This window comes from Crinia signifera, chromosome 4, assembly GCF_055691185.1.
Source record: "Crinia signifera chromosome 4, ASM5569118v1, whole genome shotgun sequence".
Taxonomy (NCBI): domain Eukaryota; kingdom Metazoa; phylum Chordata; class Amphibia; order Anura; family Myobatrachidae; genus Crinia; species Crinia signifera.
Genome location: NC_139220.1, coordinates 18520825 through 18540631, shown reverse-complemented (window position 1 = coordinate 18540631; position 19807 = coordinate 18520825). Strand labels below are relative to the sequence as shown.

Below are 19807 nucleotides of genomic sequence, written 5' to 3'. Positions count from 1 at the left end.
CACCTTCCAACGTGAAAATAGCACAAATTCGCTGTGAAACAGGGCAAATTATCCTCATTGAATACTGCCCGTAGAATATATTACACTAACCACTCCATCCATACATAATACCAGTCTATGGCAGGTGAGGCAGTGCCTCACCTGGCTACCTTTTCGGCACATGTGTATAATGCCGACATGTACACCATGGCCCATATATTGTGTGCGAATCTGGCTCTGGTACTTGCCTCAGCCATTTACCTCACCGCACGTCCCTGCATAATACTGATAAATTAGATGAAGGTCTTCAAGTCAACAAATCTATATGTAAAAGTCTAACTACTCCTCACCTTCATAAAAGGTGAAGTACCGCCAGTGACCACTCGACAGAACAAATTACTACTTTGTGTGCTAAAAGTGGTCATAACAGAAAGTGAAAACAAATTTTGCAGGGACACTGGTCTGTTTCAAACTTGCTGGTTTGGAGAGAGGGAGCTGTGAAGACAGAGATTTGGAGGTAGGGGCAGATAGGTAGTGTTCCCGCTAGGCTGTTTTAGCGGGGCGCTGCGCCCTGCCCGATTTTTCAAGGGCAAAATGCGCCCTGCCCCTCTGGCAGCTCCCCGCTAAAACAGCCTGCCTCCTCCTCCTATCGTGATATCGGGGAAGCCCGGTGCCGCAGTATATAGCGGTGCCCGACGCTTCCCCGGCAGCGGAGAGCCTTCGGTGCGTCCAGGCCTGCCCCCTTCAATGACAATGCTGGCCGGGCCTGCCCCTTTTCGTCATGACGCGGCCCGGGCCCGCCCCTTTTCGTCACGAAGTGGCCCGCGCCCGCCCCTTTTCGTCACGACGCGGCCCGTGCCCGTCCCTTTTGTGACGTAGGCGGCACGGGACCGCCCAGAACAGTGACGACGGCGGGCCCGGTCAGCCCCCTTGACGATGCCCCCCGTGCAGCGGCGCCCTGCCTGCCCCGGTTCCTAGAAGGAACACTAGATAGGGACTGGGGATGGGGAGGAGAGTTTGTGGGATAAAAACTGTAAAAAAAAGAAATAAAAAAAAAAGGAGTAATTTGGGCCTCTAGTGGTACTTCACCTCATAGTTAATAAACATATCAATTGATTAGGTGTCTAAATACTAGAAAAATAACCATTGTAGACTCATTCATGCCGGATGCACTGCGGCATTTATAAAATTGCAATGACACATTTTAAAAAACATTACCATGGTCCCCACTTCTCAAGCAAAAACAAAAAGCAGACAGGTTGCACGTATTTCACATCACGGGTCAAATGTAATAGGGTTTGAGAATCAGAAAGTGAGAGATTTTGGGAGAGTTTCTCCATTTTTTTTAAAGCGCCAATCATTTACACATCCCTAACAATTCTGATTATTTGCTGAAGAAAGGATATGGAGGGTAGGCCAATATTCAAAAAAAATATGGCACCACGCAGTGAGCAACTAATTTTACTGATTGAAAGGCGATGTTTTGGCATTGGAGGAAAGGCTACGAAATTGTTCTCTAGCCTTCACAGCTTAATATAAGGATACTTTTAGTGACTACGTCCAATACCAAATGACGTCCCCTGGAATAACTACCTGCAGCTTAAAAGCACCGGTGACCCCTATAGGGAATGGAAGTAACTATGAAGTGGTGACATATTACGCCAAGGGGGAAAAAAGGAGTAAAAATGTGCTACAACCCTCAACACAAATAATATGCTAAATATATATATTCCTCGCAAAAAGCTAAATAACCATTAGCTGTATTACTGGTTCCTCTAAAGCTGCATAAGTTTTGTATTTACCTCAATCCCTAAACGTCACTCACTGTAAACCTTTTACAAAACCCGGACTTAGCATCGTAAATGGTTATACAGCCAGTTTGAGAGCGTAAGCTCTTAAGCCCGGCTGAACAAACGAGAAGTACAGAGCGAGAAAGAAATACTTACGATTTAGACATTTGTGGGGCTAATAAACTTCTAGCAATGTTAGGAGACAAATAATAACACGTTTTTCCGCCTCCTCTTCATGACGCGAGACATGTCTGCGCTATTTCATCATGAACAAAAGGCGAGTGTACAGTAACCTCCAGCCTCGGGGATGGCTAAGTATTCAATGCAAGCTGGGGCTGCATGTCTCACAGAAAAGAGGAAAACAGACTATATATAAATATTACGCGTGCCGATGGTTCGTCAGAGAGAGATGAAAGATTTCCATAACCTGTAGGAGAACAGCGCCACACTGTGACCTCAGTGGTAGAACGTTTGCATTAAAAAGGATATTTGAGATTAAAAACATCCGCCACACCAGTGGGCATTTAAATCTGTTTAGATTCAAATTTAAATGCCCACTGGTGGATTTTAAATTTAAATTAATGGAAAAACAGTCAATCCACCTAAATCAGGGTCCATCTTGGCCTATTGCAGATGCCACTGACTCAGAGAGGCCAAAAAGGACAACTGTGTCAATCTGATGAACCGGTCTGGCTTCAAGAGGTCAAGACAATGATTTTATCAAGTCTCAACTGGACCATTTTTGGGCAGGTTTGTAAATCTGGTTCGCAGTGTTTTATGGGTCCATGGCTGACTGATTTTTAACAGATGGCAGGCATACTTGATGACTTCTCCTGCATGAAGTCCAGGAGAGGTCTGCAAGCCAATGGTCCATGTGCAGTGGAGGATATGTGGTGTCCACGATGAAGCGTTTCACCGCGATTCCCCACCAGGACTGCCGCCCACTTTACTGGGAATCAAGGACTCCCAGGTATCCAAAAGAACCTCATGGGAATTCAGGAACCACACAGACATTTTGGGAGAGTAGGTTGATGTATGATGTATAGTACAATTTCACTATACATAAAAAGTTGGGTCAGAAGGTTTTCAGGTAAAAAGTCATCCGGTTTCCAAAAATTATAATGTTGCGTAGAATGTGGATTCACCTGGTCACAGTCCAGTACGGGCACCGACACCTTTTCTTCAGTTATAAATACTCTAGTCTATTAATGACAATGGAGTTGAAGCATCAACTTCTCTATTTGACGTCTATGCTGGAGAAGTTGACCAGTGGAGAAGTTGGCCGCAACAACCAATCAACTTTGATGTAGCATTTACCAAATACATTCTATAAAACGAAAGTGGATTGGTTGCTACTTCTCTTCTTGTCCTCTTCTCTGCGACTTGATAGATCAAGTCCAACGGCAACATCTTACATACCGGGCAAGGAGCATGGCCACTTTGGGAGAAGAACTAAGCCTTGGAGATATAGTGATATAGAGTACAGAGATAAAGTACCATCCAAATCGGATCCCAACGTCTATGTTACCGACTTTTTTTGAAAAGTTTCAGTTGATTGGCTGGTACTTTATATATCTCGCCACTTCATCACAGTCCAAGGCTTAGGACATCGGCCCCTGTGTTTGTAGAAAACTTTTTGACATCCTCAATAACGGAACATGGGTTAAGAGCTGCCTAACATTAGATATTCCTAACCTGCGTGACATGGCCCGCCCCCGATTCAGAACCACCGGGGACTTCCCTCATAACTTCGAATGTCAGGGGAGGAACATGCCATATTCTATACGGATCAAATTCCAAAAGTCTACCCTTTTTTACGGTACATGTGAATGTATTTATTGTTCTGGAATGACATGAACAAGCTGATGAATCAAAAAGTGCAATCTGTTTTAAAGCAAACGTTTTATTTTGTGGCTAAACAAGCAACGAGTAGACAAAGCCATTTGTGGGTGAGTTTAGCTGAAGTACAGGCACGGGTTCCAGATGCTGCCGATAAGCCGCCCTGTAACTGTGATTTACAGCACCAGGATCCATATTTGCTTCATAGAGAAATAATAGGTCCAACCGCTTATGGGGTTTCTAGTAGCTTTGAACTCAGTTTTGGCTATGAACGACTAGTGGAGAAGTATAATTAAAATACAGAGCTCCTCTATTATAAAGATCGACCCATCCATGACAATGAGAAGACTTGTGTAAATCTTTCGGGGCCCCACATCCTGGCTTAACCCTGTTTTTGCCTAAAACGCAGATAATAAAAACATAATTTTTTTTTTAGTGTAGTTGTTGTTGCACTTTGTTCTTACTGATGTTAGCGTGCGTGGCAAGTGACGTACAGTATACTAGAAATCTGTACATAACATGAAGGTAATATAATGCCAGTCACAGGTTTATATAATACAGGTCGGGTCTCCCTTATCCGTGTATTACAAAAAAAACGGTACTCTTTACCTAGAAGGGCGCCAGCGATGTTGATCGTGGGCATCGTGAGGTAAAAAATCGCGTCGGTCGCGTCGTATGCGGGCTAAAGATGCCCGGACGCGACGCGACCAACGCGATGTCCACGATTTCCCCATTGAAAACCATGTTAAACATGGACATCGCGTCGGTCGCGTGATGCCCACGATTTGCCATAGGAATCAATGTTAAAAGGCCCGATGGACACGATTTTCATGTTAAATGGCTGAATGGACCCGATTTTACCATAGGAAACAATGTTAAATGGGCCTTAGAGCCCAAATAGTTACCCTGAACTCTGAAATGGCCCCCCCAAGATCAACGTCAACCCGAAGCGTGGCGAGCGCAGCGAGCCCGCGAGGGGCGGCGGTACGCGTCCTCCGACCTTTTCATACCCCCACTATCCACGTCGGCGTGGAGTTGAGAATAGAATAGTGTGGCGAGCGCAGCGAGCCACCGAGCCCGAAGCGTGGCGAGCCCCGCGAGGGGACGCGGATACCTTCACAGGTAAACGCGTCCCTTCGCGGGCTTCACAGGTGTCCGCGTCGCCATGGACACCTGTGAAGCCCGCGAGGGGACGCGTATAGCTGTGAAGGTATCCGCGTCCCCTCGCCACGCTTCGGGCTCGGTGGCTCGCTGCGCTCGCCACACTATTCTATTCTCAACTCCACGCCGACGAAGATAGTAGGGCATGAAAAGGTCGGCGGACGCGTACCGCCGCCCCTCGCGGGCTCGCTGCGCTCGCCACGCTTCGGGTTGACGTTGATCGTGGGGTGGCGTAAACAATTGGGGGGGCCATTTCAGAGTTCAGGGTAACTATTTGGGCTCTAAGGCCCATTTAACATTGTTTCCTATGGCCACATTGGGTCCATTGAGGCATTTAACAGTAAAATCGCGTCGGTCGGGCCATTTAACATTGATTCCTATGGGAAATCGGGTGCATCGCGTCGCGGGCATCGCGGGTACATTTATGGCCGGCCGCGACGCGACCGAAGCGATTTCCATGTTTAACATGGGTTTCAATGGGAAATCGCGGGCATCGCGTCGGTCGCGTCGCGGCCAGACATAAATGTACCCGCGATCACCACGACGGGCGCCCTTCTAGGTAAAGAGTACCAAAAAAACAAAATATTCCGAAAACCGTGGTTTTTCAGAATATTTCAGGGTTTGTTTTTTTTGTTGTTTTTTTTCCGCCCCCCCTTTTTTTTAATATATATATTTACCTCATCCCCTGCTGTCCACGGCGGCCTCCGCGATACTCTCCAGTGGCATCTCCGGTTCCAGGGGTGCATTCAGCGAGTGCGTCGGACAAGCATGGTTTTGCCTCGTAAATGATTGCCGCTTTAAAATAACATCCAAGATATATATATCTATATCTCTATATCTATACTGTATATCTTAATGCTGGTGGTATTGCCTTAAACTTCCCAGACCTTGAGGCCTGTTGGCTGATGACATCATTGAAATCGACCCGACATTTACTCCCCGCACCAAGTCCTTCGTCCAATCCAGTAGTCTCTTTGCAACTTTGATAATATCTATCCAATCCTCTTTCTCTGCATGTTACCAAGACCTCTCTCTGGTAATCCTATCCCCATCCGCTCACCATTCCCACCAGAAAACAATTCAAGTTCCTTACCCACACCTAGAAAATACTCTTGTACTCTCTATGACCAATGACCACAGCCTCACCTTTTGGGACACGTTTCTCAATCATTTTTTTACTAAAATAACTTGAAAACTGAGGTTTTCACTCACTCATCGTATTATTTAACTTCTACTCATTTTTAGAGGCAGACCTTCTAAACGAACGCCGATTCCAGATGATGTTAGCGCAGGATTTCCTCCATACTACTGCTGATGGAACTACCTTTTGCCACTTTGCTGCCTGGTTCCATAGCAGACTGTTCCCTCCTCTTCTCCACCCCTTTGGTCTGCACTTGGCCAATCCTAAAACGAATACCTTCCCCTAACACAGCCTTCCATGCCCCCCAAAATGCACATTATAGTGTTCATGCTAGCACCCTGCACATGTCACATCCTGTTCAGTTCCTCCGTCCTGCCTCGGGTATCGATCTATGCTCGGGTGATTCTAGCCCACTGTGGTCTGTATCTAAGCACTGAGATACAGACCCGAGTGGGCTAGAAGCTGGATTGAACACTCGATTAGGAGGAGATATACACATAGCAGAAACAAATGCCCCCCCCCCCTCCCTGCTGCACACAGCATGCGAGACGATGAAAAGAGAAATGGTCGCCGGTGTATTAAGGCTTCTCGACACATTAGGTTTTGCCTACAACCTACGGCCACCACTATGCACTTTACAGATCCTCCAGTGAAACAAGCCGTTCTCCCACCAACATTTAACGGGATGGTGATACATTTGAAAACTTGGATAACTGTCGCTCATTCAACAATGTTATTTACAATCTCCACACACACAGATGCAAGCAGAGTAAACAGGCTTCTGATTAAGACCAAAGAGAAGATGACAGACTAAGGGGACTCATTGTGTCCATTTACCCCCGGACAAGCCAGCACTTGATTTTTAGGCTTGGGTCCAGTTCGGTATAATACAGCCATTGTGCCCGTCTCAACTTCAGATAATGCCCGAGAGGAGTCAGTGGGATCTACAACTGTGCGGCGTTCTCGCCAAGTACACAGAGAACGGACCAATGTTTTCCTGGCTCCCACAAGGAGGAACTTGGAGAGCAATCTCTCCGATCCGTCAGACAAGCACCCTTCCTCGTCCTTTCTTTCTGTGTATGGAGTGGGAGGAATTTCTCCTGAGCGAGCCATTCATTCCGTGAATCACTCCACTTATATGAGATTAATTCTCCTTTCTATCTCGGTTAAAGCATTTCGCAGGACCGGCTGGAGGTCTCAGTCGTAAGATGGTTAAAGCCACATTCTTGTAAAACAAATGACCTCCCAAATAAAATAAGTAGCAGTAACAGGAATGAATGGCAGGAATTACACTTGTATGCAGAGAAACATCTGTTCCATCTAAAACAACCCAACAAACCTTTGAAAGGCTTCTCCCTGTAAGCCGATGTTTTTCTCTGTTTGGGCATCTGAGCTGGCACAGTGTCAACAACAGCATAATGCGCCGTATGTTAGAAGAGGGGCCGGACATTGGCCGATACAAGGACGGACTGTAAACAAGCTGGGAACAGGCATCTATATAAATGTGTATAATACGCTTCAGGTTTACAATCTATGAGCCGGCTCGCCTAAATCTACAGAAACCTCAAACAGCCAGTTAATACGCTGCAATTGCTTTAGATTGACAGGCGAACATTAAAAGGTGGTAATGGGACAAAGACAACGACAATGGACCTCTGACTGCAGAGTTTACACATAGCAAAACTTCTGTCAAAACGCAACTAGTATTGCCACTATGGTGGCCAATCCCGGGATCGAGATCTGGGGAATCCCGGGATTTGGCCCCAAAATCACTGAGGTTCGAATCCTGGGATTTCGGGATTAGACTGCGCATGCACAGTCTAATGCCGGGCAGCGTCTCAATACCTAATCAGACGCTGCCCGGCTTCTCCCTTCGCCGGCATGCGGCTCTGCGCAGCGCGACTTGATGTCAGTAGTCACGCTGCGCAGGCCGAAGAGCTCCACCGCCACTCCCGGACCCATGATTCACGGCCGCACCACTCCATCTCCACTGCTCACCGCCTCCTGACCACACAGCCTGTCTCGCTCCCGCACACCGCCTGCCCGACTCTGCCGCACCACCGGGGACATTTTTTTTAATTTTTTTTAAAGGAAGCCAGTGCTGGGATCCCGGAAATCCTGGGATTGAGCATTTTTCAATCCCGGTATTGAAAAATTTCCCCGGATTAGATAACATCGGATTATGCTTACCGATAATTCCTTTTCTTCTTAGAGACCATGGCAGCCTACACATTGGGATATCTTTCCCTTCCTCGTAGTTAGACAGGTTACTTTTTTCCAGACCCCTCCCTCTTGGGTATAAATCCCTGCTCCTCCCCTCTCCTGGTGTTTTTTCGAGTGTCTCCTTCCGCTCTGGGAAAAAAGAAACATAAGGGAGGGCAAATAACGGCTGCCATGGTCTCTAAGAAGAAAAGGAATTATCGGTAAGCATAATCCGATGTTTTCTTCTACGATCCCATGGCAGCCTACACATTGGGAAATACCAAAGCTAAAAATACAAGGGAGGGCCAATTTCAAGTTCTTGTAATGATTTTAATCATCTATTACACTATGTAGAACTTTTCCTCCGAATCGAGGAGCAGACACATTAAGCTCATAGTGTCTTGAAAATGTATGACTTGAGGACCAAGTAGCAGCGTCACATAACTCCTTGATCGACGCCTTCGCCTTCAAAGCCCATGATGTAGCAGTGGCCCTGGTGGAGTGTGCCTTGATGATCGTCGGGACTTCTTTTCCTTCCAATTTATACACAAACGAGATGATTTCCCTTATCCATCTTGCGATAGTCTGCTTGGAAGGCGTAAGTCCTTTCCTGGCCCCGTCCGGGATTACAAATAAACTTTTCACTTTCCTGAACTCTTCTGTTCTTTCTAAGTATGTCGTAATACTTCTTTCCACATCTAAATTATGTAAGGCCTCTTCTTCCTTGTCCTTGGGTTCAGGATAGAAAGTTGGCAGCAAAACCTCCTGGTTGAGATGGAACTCGGAAACAATTTTTGGGAGAAAATGTGGGTTGGTTCTTAGAACAATCCTGTCTGCTAGAATCTTCAGATAGGGTTCTTCCGCCCAGAGAGCTTGCAGCTCGCTCACTCTTCTTGCTGACGTGATAGCAACCAGAAACACAGTTTTCCAGGTCAAGTATTTCTGGGAAATTTCCCCTAATGGTTCAAACGGAGACTTCATCAATGCTTTCAGCAACAGATTCAGGTCCCAAGAGGCCACAAGAGCCCTTATTGGAGGTCTCATTCTCTTTATTGCGTTACAAAATCTGATGACAAGTTGTTCCTCCGCCAGCTTCCTTTCTAATAGAATACTTAAGGCTGAGATCTGTACCTTCAACGTCGAGTTGGCCAAGCCATCCATAAACCCTTTGTGTAGGAATAGTAAAACTTCAGAAGTTGGGACTTCCCGTATAGATTCTTTCGAACCTCTCCAATTAATAAAAGTACGCCATACTCTGTAATAGGCCGTTGAAGATACTTTCTTTCTTGCTTGGAGCAAAAGCGTGATTACTTGTTCCGAGAGACCCTTTTGTCTCAAATGGCTCCTTTCAATCTCCACGCCGTCAAAGCTAAGGCTGCTGGATTTGGGTGCCACATCCGCCCTTGCAATAGAAGGTCTGGAGTTATTGGTAGGGTCCACGGCGCTTGTACTGCTAGCCTCAGTACCGTCGCAAACCAGGCCCTTCTGGGCCAGAATGGAAGGATAATTATCACTTGAACTCCGTCGTCCATGATCTTCTTTAGTACTTTGGGAATCAAGGGGAACGGGGGAAATACATAACCCAGTCTGCATGTCCATTGTATGGAAAAGGCGTCCACCGCTGAGGTCTGTGGCAGACAAAACCTTGAACAGTAAGTCTTCACCTTTCTGTTCAGATGGGTGGCCATGAGGTCTACTTCGGGTGTGCCGAACCGATCGGTCACCTCTTTGAATATTCTCCTGTTCAGCTCCCATTCTCCCGGGAGAACCTCGTTCCGGCTGAGGAAGTCTGCTAGGAGATTCTGTTTTCCCGGTACATAAATGGCTGTGATCGAATCCAAATTCTCCTCTGCCCAGGTTAGAATTTTCGCAACCACTTCCATGATAGACTTGCTTCTGGTACCACCCTGGTGGTTTATATATGCTACCACAGAGGTATTGTCGGAGAAGACCCTCAAGTGTGTTCTCTTGAGTCTCTGAGAAAAAGCCCTCACCGCTCTCCAGACCGCCTCGGCTTCTCTCCAATTTGACGACCTCACGCTCTCTTCTTTTGACCATACCCCTTGTGTCGTTTCCCCCTCGCAGTGGGCCCCCCAACCTAACTGGCTCGCGTCGGTGGTGACTACCCGAAACCTCGGTGACTGTAGGGGAGTTGCTTGGTCTTTGAACATACTGCTTGCCCACCAGGAAAGAGACTTCTTTACCCTTAATGACAGGTTTACTTTCTGAAACTTGTTTGTGTTTTTCTTCAGAAAAGGAAGAATTGTCCATTGGAATGTTCTCATTCTCCATTGGGACAACGGAACAACCCCTATGGTGGAGGACATCATCCCTAATAAACTGAGACATCTTTGTAATGAGGTTGTCTTTGATTTGATCAAGGAAAGGGAAAGGTCTTTGATCTTCCCACATCTCTCTTCTGACAGGGAAATCTGAAATTTTACCGAATCTATGATAACCCCGAGGAACTTGATCCTTTGAGTGGGTTTCAATTGGCTCTTCTGTAGGTTCAATATCCAACCATGCGTCTGCAGGAAATTGACCACTAGTTGTAGGTTTTCGCATAGCACTTGCTTGGATGATGCTGCAATGAGAATGTCGTCCAGATAAGGCCAGAGAAGAACACCCTTCTTTCTTAAGACTGCTATTAATGTAACAAGCACCTTCGTGAACACTCTCGGGGAGGAGGCGAGCCCAAAGGGTAGGCATGTGAATTGGTAATGTTTTTGTTTTATAGCGAACCTGAGGAACATCCGATGTTGAGGGTGAATCGGTATATGATAGTAGGCGTCCTTCAGATCGAGGGATACCATAAAATCCCCTTTTCTTATGCCTGCTGTTATAGATTTCATTGTTTCCATGCGAAATTTCTTCACCTCCAGGTATTGATTTAACTGTCTTAGGTCTATAATGGTCCTGAACCCCCCCGTGCTCTTTTCTACCAGGAACAGATTGGAATACATTCCCTTCTCCTTCTGGTCTTCTGGAACATGTTCTATGGCTTTGATAGCCAGGAGATTGTTTACAATCTTTCTCAATTCTCTCTCTTCTAATGCAGATCTTGGTTTCCTTGACCGTATGAAATAATTGTTTCTGGGAATTCGGCTGAATTCCAACAAATAACCGTCTCGGACTATTCTTCGAACCCAACTGTCCTGGATTACTGTATCCCAAACTTGTGGGAATTGCAACAATCGGGCTCCCACTGGGGGCATACTTTGATTGTCATTGCCTTCCGGACCTCCTATAGTTTTGGCGAAAGGACTGCCTGGAGTTCGCAAAGGTGCCTCTCTGACTATATGGCCTACCAGGCCTATAAGACTTGGCTTCTCTAAACATCTGTTTTGGGTTCCCTGGACATGGGAATTTATTCTTCTTATCTTGAGGGAGTTTCAGAGACTTCCCACCTGTCAATCTGTGTATCAGAGCTTCTAGCTTGGTGCCGAACAGAAAGGACCCCTCAAAGGGCAAGGAAACCAGACGATTTTTGGAATTTGAGTCTGCCGACCAGGATCGTAACCATAATGCCCTCCTAGTCGCTACACCTGCTGACATTGCTCTTGCTGCGAATGAGGTTACATCTATGGTCGCCTCACACAGGAATTCCACCGATTTCTGAATGACCTCTAGATTTTTCAGTATATACTGTCTTGAAATCTTTTCTTCAATATCTGTATGAAGCGCATTACACCACATTCTTAAAGCTCTGGCCACCGAGGCTAAGGCAACCCCTGTCTTAAGGGATACTGCCGTAGAGAGATGCAGCTTCTTTAGGGAACCCTCCATCCTTCGATCCATAGGATCCTTGAATGAGGCCCCATCCTCAAGGGGCAGCGTTGTGCGGGATGTCACCTCCGCTACTGCCGCGTCTATTTTTGGAATCTCACACCATTTAAGGAATTCCTCCTCTTTTATAGGGTACATTTTGTCTATTCGAAAAAGTCTCCCCTGTTTCTTATCAAGGTTTGACCATTCCTTCGCAATAGTATCCTTCATAATACGATGTACAGGAAAAAAACGACCCTTCTTGGATCTATCGTCAAACAATAAATCTGCCCCCTCAGCGGGCGTAACAGTCTCTTTCACCTTCATAGACTTGTAAATATGTTTTAAAATATATTCGACTGTGTCAAAGTTGAATGCCCTGACATCCTCTTTAATTTCTCCGGGCTCATCAGAGGAATTATTTGCATCACCATCATCAGAAGAATTGTTTAAATCATATGCGAGTCCTGCTTGGTCTCTAGATCTCTTAGCCCCTTGGCTCTCCACAAATTATTCTTTGGATACAAAGGATTGCCTCATCCAATCCATAAGGTCTTTCAACATTTTAGCATGACTATCCTGTGATTCTGTCTGAGGCTCACACTCTTCACATATAGTTTTGCCCAAAGCTGCATCTATAATTTTATCACAGGCCATGCACTTTACAGTAGTATTCTTCTTTTTTGTTTTTTTCTTAGCTCCAGTAGGCACACTAAGACAACAAGAAAATAGGAAAGCCTATTACTAACACTGAAATAAAATTCCTATACTGCCTCAAGAAAATAAAACACAGGCTCACCTCACAGGGGCACTATCATCTCTAATGGGGGAAGGCAGCTCCATTTCAACAGCATCAGACATCTGTATGAACAAAGCCCATCAATAATCCGGCCAGTATGTAAGCAATGTAAGGTAAAAACTCCCAGTGTCCTACCATTCCGCCGTCTTCACCTGGATAAACGCTGCTGCACTGCCTCAGAAATGACAGTCTCTGGCAGCCTTTTAAACCCCATAGCAGAGCGCGCTGGGAAGCGTGCAGACGCTATACCGGAAACCGGAAGTGCCCGTCTCGGCGCCAAGGATTCTGGGAAACGTAGTCCTGAGCCCCCCGCCGAACCCGGAAGTGCGCGCAAGCGCTATGCTTCCTGGATTCTGTAGTCCCGCGACTGCCTGTAATGGGGGACTCTGGCGCGCCGGCTGCTGCTTACTGCGTCCACGCTGCTAGGTGCTTTGAATGAGAAGCGGAGACTTACAGAAAACCATGCTCCCATTTGCTCCGCAGCCCACATGGACAGAAACTCTTACAGAGCCACGCTTCCATGCTGCAACCACCCAGAGTGACCTCCTGATTCTAAAGGTGAGCCCAAAGTAAAGTAACCTCCTGCCTCTAACTAAACAAGGAGACAGGAAAAAAAGACACCAGGAGAGGGGAGGAGCAGGGATTTATACCCAAGAGGGAGGGGTCTGGAAAAAAAGTAACCTGTCTAACTACGAGGAAGGGGAAGATATCCCAATGTGTAGGCTGCCATGGGATCGAAGAAGAAAGATAGATAGATAGATAGATATATAGAGGACGGTGAGCTCCTATGGAGCTTGCTTTATAAATGGCAACACAATTATGAAAGATCTGAAGTACATACAACCATTCAACGTCTGGCCGCTTGCTGTAGGCAGTGATGGTGCTTAATGCAACGCTGAGGTTTGCTTGATCCTCGAAGTCGGCCATTTTGTCGTCTCCCATACAAGTGAACAACACCATGGAGCTGTAAGCAGACACTTTGTCATCGTCATGCATCAGACAGTTCCTGCAACAGAAAACCAACAAAGAGTTTGTTAACACACATTTTCATCTGATGCGGATTTATGCCGGTGTGTTTCCATGTGGGAGGAGCCGACGCATCCAAATGTGCCATACTATATGCAAATTAGGCTTTATGTGACACTTGCTCCTGGCTACTATGGCTGCAAAGAGGCGACAAGACAGACTGTGTACTTGCCCGTTAGTTTCACAGTCAACAAACTAGTTAAAAGCCCATCAAAATGACTTTGAGCTGTGACAGTTTTTAGTCCACAAACTCTCCACCCCACCCCCAGTCCCTATCTGCTCCTACCTACAATCTCTGTCCTCACAGCTCCCTCTCTCCATATCCAGCAAGTTTGAAACAAATCAGTGTCCCTGCAAAAATTGCTTTCACTTTCTTTTAGAACACAAAGGAGTAAAGAGGCCTCTAGTGGTCAGTGGCAGTACTTCACATCATAGAGGTGAGGAGTAGTTAGCCTTTTATATATTTAGATATGAAGGTTATTTTAATCCCCAAGCCATGACTGACTGCAAGTCTGTTCATACTTGGACAATATCCGAGAAGACTCCTTCCACCCACCAATATGAAGACCACACTGTGCAGAGCTCTTAAACACAGGCCACTCCCCGGAAAGACTTTCTCAAACAGCTAAAGGGGCCTGTATGGCATCAACTCCAAGCCTCAATAGAATTAGGCAACTTACTAAGGAAGGGGCTTAGAGTAGACCTTTTTAATGCAATCCTGGAAGGACGCACCATCTCGCCACCACGAAAGATAATGGCCTCATTAACGCACCCTGATCGAGTCAGATTCAGCACTTGTTGCCTGGTGGCAGATAGTACCAGAAACTCCAACCAACTCCATGAAACTCCCAACTCGGTTAGCGTCCTTGGATACAGTGAAGGCTTCCAACACTTTTCACTTTATACTTCATGTTCTCTAAAATGTCCTAGATTCAATGGCCTTAAACAGCTTTTGCTCCTTCCTACCTTTTTCTTTTATCAGTATGTACAATTAAGACTTTACTAAAACTCCTTTGCCATTTCCGTTCAATATCCCACCCCACGTTGACGTCATTGTGCAAAGATATTTTACTAGTACATATGCGGCCATGGAACTACCATGAACTTGGCTTGGAAGTAAAATATTGTGGAGACTCTCCAGCCAGAGGAGTGGGAGAAAATCTGTGAACGAGTAGGACAACGATGTGTGTCCGAATCAATGAAGGGAAATTAGCCTCTTTGGCGGTGGAACGTGGTGCCACCACGCCTACAAAACTGTAACAGCAGGGGTATCATCGGGCTGGCGATAGCCGGATCAGAATGAGAACTGCATAATAGGGTAAAACACACTCATTTTTGTTTTTTTGCATGTTTTTTTGTAATAATAAAGGGGATTTATTTATAACCTACACCCGCTGCATTGTCTGAGTGCCCAAAACCGCAGTATGGTACAAATAATGCTTATGGTTGTAAGAATTCGTTCTGGGTTATCTCCGAACATAGGAACTGAATAAATCTTATCAATGAAGAGCAGTTGGATTACAAATTGTGCCCGCCACAAAATTGCTAACTATAAGACAGGGGATTTAGTGCATAAGATGGAAAAGCAGCTGGTTCATACTTACAGGAAGAGATGCGGAAAAGCATGCTTCCAAATACTATTCTGGGAACCCTGGTTCCCTCCTGCAACATTGCCAAGGAACTGAAGGCCGCAGCGGAAAGCTGAAGATGCAAAGAGAAAAATGTATTTCATTACAAATAATAAAATAAAAAAACATATATAAAATCTTATTATATTCTATAATAAAGAGGCAGACGATTTATAAGCAGAGAATAATTCTGGGTCAAACTGGATGGAGTTGCAACAGTACCCATGAGATCAGCTGACTTATAACCCTTTCAGACCGCAAATGCCGGGTCTCCAAGCACTGCCTCCTCCATAGTGTGAATGGGACTGGGGGTTTGCCCCTTTACACTGCACCTCAGGTCAGAGCCGTGTTCAACCCTAGTCATGACCAGGGTTGCTTGACTGAGGAAATGGTTCTGTGGCACTTTCAGACCGCAGATCAACCTGGGATACTTTGTCAATAACCCGGGTTGATTTGGTAGTCTGAAAGGGGTATTAGTAGAATGGCAACATCAAAGGATTACAAGAACGCAGTTAAAACCACTAAGTAGTCAGAAGAATGCTCACAAAAATACGACAGTGCCGATCTTGGCAGCATGGATCCAATGTAGTGTCATGATGTGAGGAGGGGAATGGAGGCAGCAGGAAGCCACAGACTGAGAGTTATATAGTGGGAGGAGCAGGGTCCCCAGCAGCATAGAGTATATCAGGAGATGAGTGATGTGTCAGTGAGGACAGGACAGCCTGTGACAGGGGCATTACTATTATGTGAGGAGGGGAATGGAGGTGGTAGGAAATCAGAGTGGCGTTCCAGGTCGGTCTTTGTAAACCACAATCTCCCTCCCCAATCAGCTGGCCAAAAGAGTCTAAATAGATCTCATTTGATCTATCCTATTTTGTTCTACTTGTATAAAGAAGCTTAGCGCAAGACATACTAGGCCTGCAGTGAGCAAGTGGAATTATCCCATGATAAAAAGCATTGCAAGCTGAAGAGGGAGTGCAACTGGCGGCGCCCGCCATGACAGCGAATAAGCAGCCGACCTGGAGAAGTGTGGGGGAACTGCATGTTCAGTCAAACGTATCCTTCCATCGAGCAATCTGATCATTTTGTAAGTGGGTAGTTTTAATTTTAAATATATATAAAAAAAAAAAGTACAGTGTGTGGTAGAACAGCCTATCTTTATCCTGCTGGTAAACCACGGCAGAAATTATATGTGGAAGCAAGCCTTTACAGAACAGGAATATGTATTTAATGGGCAATAATCCCATTAAAAACAAATTGTGCACAGAGGCATAATTGCTATAAACAAGTAACTACTTTACCTCAGACCCCAGATCGCACTTTTGACAGAATGCAACAGATACCAGGTTTCTATATTTAATCTTGAAAATTAAAAAGTCCAAAAAAGAAAAGAAAACCCCAAAAGACAAATAAGCAGCGCTTTGTAGGAATAAACTGTCGCAAGGAAATCTGAGAGAATGCTCAGATTTTGAAAATGTAGTGGTCATTTGCAGGTCTATGGTGGTAGCGCATGTAGTGATTCCACGGCACAGCATGGAAAGAGTTTGGTATTTTCTTTTTGTGAGCAAATACAGGTAAGGTCATCAGATAAAGCCCTGAATGCCACAGTGTTACAGCAGATAGAGCCAGGTACAGACGGGGAGCTGGGCAATGCCACAGTCCCTCAGACGGGGAGCTGGGCAATGCCACAGTCCATCAGACGGGGAGCTGGGCATTGCCACAGTCCATCAGACGGGGAGCTGGGCATTGCCACAGTCCATCAGACGGGGAGCTGGGCAATGCCACAGTCCATCAGACGGGGAGCTGGGCAATGCCACAGTCCATCAGACGGGGAGCTGGGCAATGCCACAGTCCATCAGACGGGGAGCTGGGCAATGCCACAGTCCATCAGACGGGGAGCTGGGCATTGCCACAGTCCATCAGACGGGGAGCTGGGCAATGCCACAGTCCATCAGACGGGGAGCTGGGCAATGCCACAGTCCATCAGACGGGGAGCTGGGCAATGCCACAGTCCATCAGACGGGGAGCTGGGCAATGCCACAGTCCATCAGACGGGGAGCTGGGCAATGCCACAGTCCATCAGACGGGGAGCTGGGCAATGCCACAGTCCATCAGACGGGGAGCTGGGCAATGCCACAGTCCATCAGACGGGGAGCTGGGCAATGCCACAGTCCCTCAGACGGGGAGCTGCACAATGCCACAGTCCATAAGACAGGGAGCTGCACAATGCCACAGTCCATAAGACAGGGAGCTGCACAAGGCCACAGCCCATTAGACAAGCAACCCTGATTCATCAAAAACGGGATGAATATTATTTTACAAGGGATTTGCGAAATTACTATTTATTGCTTTTTTAAAATTAAAACAAGTTTAATTAATTCTGCATATCTGTTAAGCCAGGCTAGGATTCGATTTGGTGCCCCACGCAATAATGAAAGACCCACTACATTTTATTTGAAGCGTATTACGGTACTGCTAACGTGCCCATCCAGTCTCCCAGATACGGAACGTGCAGATATTATGCGCAGGGCAGGAAGTTGTAGCTGCTCTGCCAACAGACTGGTCACTGGCCTTTTATGTAGGCCATGGTGGCACTTTAAAACCTCAGCGCTTAGTGGACTCAGCATCTATAGTTTGACTACTGTACAGGATACAATTGGAGGAATTCTAAGTCTAAGCCACCTTTATACTTTTGTTTCGAACACACTGATCATCAACATAACGTGTTTAACCATGGATGCATTAAAAACATGTGTTAGAATGCACCGACCAAAACACACACGTGATTTCAATGCAGCTGCCACCAGTTAAATAGACCACAAAGCTGAGGATGTGACAGGACTGTAGCCGCTCTCAGATCTGCTGTTGTCACAGCTTAATGTGCCAAGAAGGTCAAAGCCCAACTGTTGCAGTTAGTATGCAATGAATAGTCTAGTCCTCATTCTAGATATAAAATGATACTCCATGGAAGATCTGTATAAAAAATAGGATTCCTTGCTCTCTCATTAGATTACCAATCCCTAATCAGGCAGGTTATCTTGACTCCTGACGATTCAGTCTCCAGTAGATGGCGCAACAAGACAAATACTACAAACAATGGTTACGCACTACATGAGTATATATATCACGGTCGCTGGTCATACAACCTTTGGATGTTGGGTTAAGTAGAAATGGATTTTTGATCTTAAAAAAGAGATTTGTTTGATTAAGTGAATTTATATTGGACTAATCAGCACAATATTAAAACGGCACTGTCGTCTTTTGCAAATTGAATTGCGCTGAGCAGTAACAGACCTGTGAGTAAATTCACAGGCAAAGTGTAGTCTTCATTAACTCTGCAAGTTAAATGCAAAAAACCAGAGAGAGAAAATAATGTCATAATATTGTACAGTAGTTAACATTTCAGCACTAAGCAAAATTGTCCAGGAAACCCCAAAAACCAGCAAGAATATGTCAGAAAGGGCTGCCACCCACTGTGAACATACAAATGATGTACTGCCGACCGGCGGTACGGAACTCTGAGCGACCGACATGGGGAACCCATAATTTATATGAAACCCACCAACACTGACACTTACATGAAGCTATTACACTGCCCATCACGCCTCATAAAGGAAAATCACAGGCTTCACCTCAACTGTATACCTTGTAGGAGTAGATATAAAGGTTTCTAAGCCTGGGCAGCTTAAGATATTTATCGACGTGTGGTATCCACCCACGCGAAGGAAGCATTTATAGCATTTAGAGTACTTTCCACGTTTCCATAGAAAACCCTCAGCAGAGTAAAAATTACAACCACGTTCCCCACAAGGTCATGTGATCGTAAAATGTCTTGAGTTCACTAAAGGTATAGAGGTGACTGTAAATAGCCTGATCCCTGCTTCAGATGTTAAAACTGGCCCGAGCAGAACACTAGAAACATAACTTATACAAGTAAAAACGTTCAAATAAAAACAATGAACGTAGAACATTATTTACTAGCTCTGTATTTCATAAGCCAAACGAGCGGCCAGCCCCAGATTTTCATGGGAGTGATTTTGCATCTACTACAACCTATTTTCGATTTCCCTCTTGGCATAAAGGCGATGCAATTTTTTATTATTTTGAACTAAAGAGCTCCTCATAACGAGACGTGTTGACGCCACAACAGATACATTTACTATGGGTGGGCACCTTGTATACACTCACGCCGGCCAGCAACGCATGCGCCTTTGATCGCGCCGCGCAATAGTGGAGCCAATTAAAGAGAAATTGGCGGACCTAACATCATCACTGCTTAGCTCCTTTTTGTCAGATTAATCTCCATACCACTTCTGATCAGCAGCCACCAGCCTTGGGGAGCGGGCAAAGGGACAGTAGGGATGGTAGCTGAGGCGGAGTAACCGATAGGGAGAAAGGGGGGGGGGGTCAAAGGAACACACAGGGGAGGGAAGGGGATAGAGGCACAATTGTGGAAGCATTGGTTAGAGGCATTCAT

At 45.8% G+C, this 19807-nt stretch overlaps 1 protein-coding gene across 5 annotated transcripts in view; it reads right to left on the bottom strand.

The window, feature by feature from the left end:
* ATXN10 (ataxin 10) overlaps positions 1 to 19807 on the bottom strand; it is a 111487-nt gene that overhangs the window by 50756 nt on the left and 40924 nt on the right. For all 5 annotated transcript variants that reach the window (XM_083181295.1, XM_083181293.1, XM_083181294.1 and 2 more), the window contains 2 exons: positions 15307 to 15403; positions 13518 to 13682 (listed from right to left, as the gene is read on the bottom strand). In XM_083181295.1, coding sequence (XP_083037421.1) covers positions 13518 to 13682; positions 15307 to 15403 — 262 coding nt within the window. The remainder of the gene's footprint in view (positions 1 to 13517; positions 13683 to 15306; positions 15404 to 19807) is intronic.